At 41.8% G+C, this 4,058-nt stretch overlaps 1 protein-coding gene across 1 annotated transcript in view; it reads left to right on the top strand.

Moving 5' to 3' along the window:
* Wdr87 (WD repeat domain 87) overlaps positions 1-4,058 on the top strand; it is a 33,736-nt gene that overhangs the window by 10,117 nt on the left and 19,561 nt on the right. Inside the window, exons 9-10 of the mRNA XM_013026189.1 lie at positions 1,455-1,632; positions 1,774-4,056. Of these exons, the coding sequence (XP_012881643.1) occupies positions 1,455-1,632; positions 1,774-4,056 (2,461 nt within the window). The remainder of the gene's footprint in view (positions 1-1,454; positions 1,633-1,773; positions 4,057-4,058) is intronic.

The raw sequence follows: 4,058 nt of genomic DNA, 5'->3' as shown, positions 1-4,058 counted from the left end.
GAAGGGAAAGAGGAAAAGGAAGTGAAAGGGAAAGAGGAAGTGAAAGGGAAAAAGGAATGGAAAGGGAAAGAGGAAAAGGAAGAGGAAGGGAAAGAGGAAATGAAAGGGAAAGGGAAAAAGGAATGGAAAGGGAAAGAGGAAGAGAAAGAGGAAAAGGAAGTAAAAGGGAAAGAGGAAGTGAAAGGGAAAAAGGAATGGAAAGGGAAAGAGGAAAAGGAAGTGAAAGGGAAAGAGGAAGTGAAAGGGAAAAAGGAATGGAAAGGGAAAGAGGAAAAGGAAGTGAAAGAGGAAGTGAAAGGGAAAAAGGAATGGAAAGAGAAAGAAGAAGGGAAAGAGGAAAAGGAAGTGACAGGGAAAGAGGAAGTGAAAGGGAAAGAGGGAAAGGAAGTGAAAGGGAAAGAGGAAAAGGAAGTGAAAGGGAAAGAGGAAAAGGAAGTGAAAGGGAAAGAGGAAAAGGAAGTGAAAGGGAAAGAGGAAGAGAAAGGGAAAGAGGAAAAGGAAGTAAAAGGGAAAGAGGGAAAGAAAGTGAAAGGGAAAGAGGAAGAAAAAGGGAAAGAGGAAGGGAAAGAGGAAAAGGAAGTGAAAGGGAAAGCGGAAGTGAAAGGGAAAGAGACAAAGGAAGGGAAATGGAAAGAGGAAGGGAAAGAGGAAAAGGAAGAGGAAGGGAAAGAGGAAGAGGAAGTGAAAAGGAAAGAGGAAAAGGAAGAGGAAGGGAAAGAGGAAAAGGAAGTGAAAGGGAAAGAGGAAAAGGAAGTGAAAGGGAAAGAGGAAGGGAAAGAGGAAAAGGAAGTGAAAGGGAAAGAGGAAAAGAAAGTGAAAGGGAAAGAGGAAGGGAAAGAGGAAAAGGAAGAGGAAGGGAAAGAGGAAAAGGAAGAGGAAGAGGAAGGGAAAGAGGAAACTGAAGTAAAAGGGAAAGAGGAAGTGAAAGGGAAAGAGAAAAAGGAAGGGAAATGGAAAGAGGAAGGGAAAGAAGAAAAGGAAGTGAAAGGGAAAGAGGAATGGAAATGGAAAGAGGAAGGGAAAGAGGAAAAGGAAGAGGAAGGGAAAGAGGAAGGGAAAGGAAAAAAGGAAGGGAAAGAGGAAAAGGAAGAGGAAAAGGAAGTGAAAGGAAAAGAAGAAGGGAAAGAGGAAGGGAAAGAGGAAGGGAAAGAGGAAACGGAAGAGGAAGGTAAAGAGGAAAAGGAAGTGAAAGGGAAAGAGGAAAAGGAAGGGGAAGAGGAAGGGAAAGAGGAAACTGAAGTAAAAGGGAAAGAGGAAGTGAAAGGGAAAGAGGAAGAGGAAGGTAAAGAGGAAAAGGAAGTGAAAGGGAAAGAGGAAAAGGAAGGGGAAGAGGAAGGGAAAGAGGAAACTGAAGTAAAAGGGAAAGAGGAAGTGAAAGGGAAAGAGAAAAAGGAAGTGAAAGGGAAAGAGGAAAGGAAAGGGAAAGAGAAGAAGAGACAACGCAGGGCTAAAAGGGAGCTATTCCCAGATATGGAGGTGCAGAAAGAGAAAAAGATGATGACATGGGATGAATGGAAAAAGATCTGGGAAAAGATGGAACCCAAGATTCAGGAAGAGGAAGAACAGATGCTGGAGAAGAGAGTGTCTGAGGAGAAGAAAGAAGAAGCAAAAGTAGAAGAAGCTGCAGCCACAGTAGTGGCAGCAGAAGGAAAAGAAGAAGGCAAAGAAGAAAAAGGAGAAAAAGGCAAAGAAGCAAAAGGAGTAGTAGTAGAAGAGGAAGGAGAAGAAAAAGAAGAAGTAGGAGAAGAGGAGGAGAAGAAGGGCAAGAAAGAGGAGGAGGAGAAAGAGAAGAAGGAGGAGGTGGAAGAAGAGGAGGAAGAGGAGGGGATACTCACAGAAGAACAGAAACAGATCCAAGAAGAATACAAACAGGCCTGGAGAGAGGGGAAACGAGCCCAAGCTGAAAGACAACTAGCCAAAGCAGAGAAATTACTAGCACAAGAAGAGGAGAAACTTGCACGAGAAGAGAAAACTCTAGCCAAGGAAGAGAGAAAATTGGCCCTAACATATATGAAAATGGCCCCCAAAGTTGGGGAACTGGCCATTAGTGAGAGGAAAATTGGCAAGAAAGAGGAAAAACTGGCTTCAAGAGAGGAAAGCCTAAGCAAGGAAGCAGAACAATTGGCCCAGAAAAAAAAGGATCTGGCCACAAAACTGGAGAAAATAGCTGGAGAAGAAGAGAAAGTCGCAAAGAAAGGACAAAAAGTCACTGAGGTAAAACAAATGTTGTCCGAGAAAATGAAAGTAATGGCCCAGAAGGAGAAAGATCTGGAGTTGCAAGAAGATGAGCTGGCTAAACAAATAGAAGAGCTGGAATGGAACATGCAGGAGTTGGCTTCTAAAGAAGATGAACTGAATCTGAAAGAAGAAAGACTATTTGAAGAAAAAGAGGAACTATCTGAAAAAGAGAAGGCACTCAACTTGCAGGAGGAGCATCTGAATAAGAGAGAGAGAGAAATGTCTTGGGAAGAAGAGCTGCTGACCCAGGAAGAAGAGAAACTTAGCAAGAACACAGCCATAATAGATCCTGAAATGTTAGATCTGGAATGGAAAAGACTAGCTCAGAAAAAGGAGGCAATAAAAATAAACAAAGATAAACTGATCCATGAAAAGGACAGCCTGATCCTTAATAAGAGAGAAGTCAGAAAGAACAAGAAAAGAGTGGCCGAGGAAGAAAAAGCTATAACTCAGGAAAGGAACTATCTGGCTCAGGAAAGGGAAAAATTTCCTCCAAGGAAAAAGGTTCTCCAGCAAGACAAAGAAAGACTCCTCCAAGGGAAAGAAGAGTTAATTCAAATAAAGAAAAGACTGGAGCTATTCAAGGACAAAGTGACTCAATTAGAGGAGGAGATGAAACAGGAAAAGTTAGCACTAAACCAGAAGAAGGTGAATATTATTGTTTCGGAGAAGAAGCTGGCTCAAGCTAGTAAAAGTTTAGCTGAAAAACAGGAGAAAATAGCCAAGGAAAAGATAGAATTAATTACAGAGAAGAAGGCATTGTTCCAGGAAAAGAAACTGCTCAGAGAAGAGCAGGATATTCTTAGAGAAGAAAGGGCACTCAAGATGGAAATGAAAAAATTGTCCCAAGAGAAAAAGAGGCTGTCTGAGGAGATTAAAATTCTCTCCAAGGGAGACATTCAGAAAATGTCAAGAGACGGAACAGCACTTGATCGTGAAATAGGCACAATAAGGAAGAAACTGTTACTAGAGGAGAAAATACTTACGTATGAAGATAGGCTGCTGGCCACAGAGGAGAGGGACATTGCCAAAGGAAACTTGGAATTAACTAGAGGACATAGGGCATATGCCCAAGAAGAAAGGAAGTTAGCCAAGATACTAAGGAAAATGGTTCTAGAAAAGCAGGATATTGCCAACGAGCCAATAAAAACAAAGCATTTCTTAAAGGCACTTCAAAATCTAGTCAGTAATGAAAGGAAAATAACTCAGGAAGAAATAAAGATGGCAAAGAAAAAGGGAGCACTCTTTGCTAAGGAGCACAAATTAAGTAAGGAAGAGGACAGACTTGATATCAAAGACTGGGATTTTTCTGAGGAACAAGTAGAAATGACTGAAGATGAGAAGAAACTGGCCAAAAAGCAGAGAAAACTGGCCAAGGAAATGAGAGAAATGATAGGCTTAGAGGAAAAGGTGGCGGAACAAGAAACTATATTGGCCAGAGAACAGGAAGAATTCATACAGGCTACAGAAGAGGAAGCAGTAGTAGAGGAAGAAGAGGAAATCCCATTCTTTAAAGAAATGTGGAAAAAAAGAAAACAGTTGAGGAGAATTTCTGCCAAAAAAGGAAAGCTTTTCAGTGAAGAGGAGCTGGAAAGTGAAGAGAAATTTTGTAAAGAAATGGAAACCCTATTAGACAATGTGGGGCTAGTGAGTTTGTCTGAGGACGAAGATGAGGAGGAGGAGGAAAAGGAGGAAAAGGAGGAGGAGGAAGAGGAAGAAGAGGAAGAGGAGGAAGAGGAAAAGGAGGAGGAAGAGGAAAAGGAGGAGGAAGAGGAAAAGGAGGAGGAAGAGGAAAAGGAGGAGGAAGAGGAAAAGGAGGA

This window comes from Dipodomys ordii, unplaced genomic scaffold (assembly GCF_000151885.1).
Source record: "Dipodomys ordii isolate 6190 unplaced genomic scaffold, Dord_2.0 Scaffold92, whole genome shotgun sequence".
NCBI lineage: Eukaryota > Metazoa > Chordata > Mammalia > Rodentia > Heteromyidae > Dipodomys > Dipodomys ordii.
The sequence above is the reverse complement of the archived record's forward strand: the minus strand, read 5'-3'. Positions and strand labels throughout refer to the sequence as shown.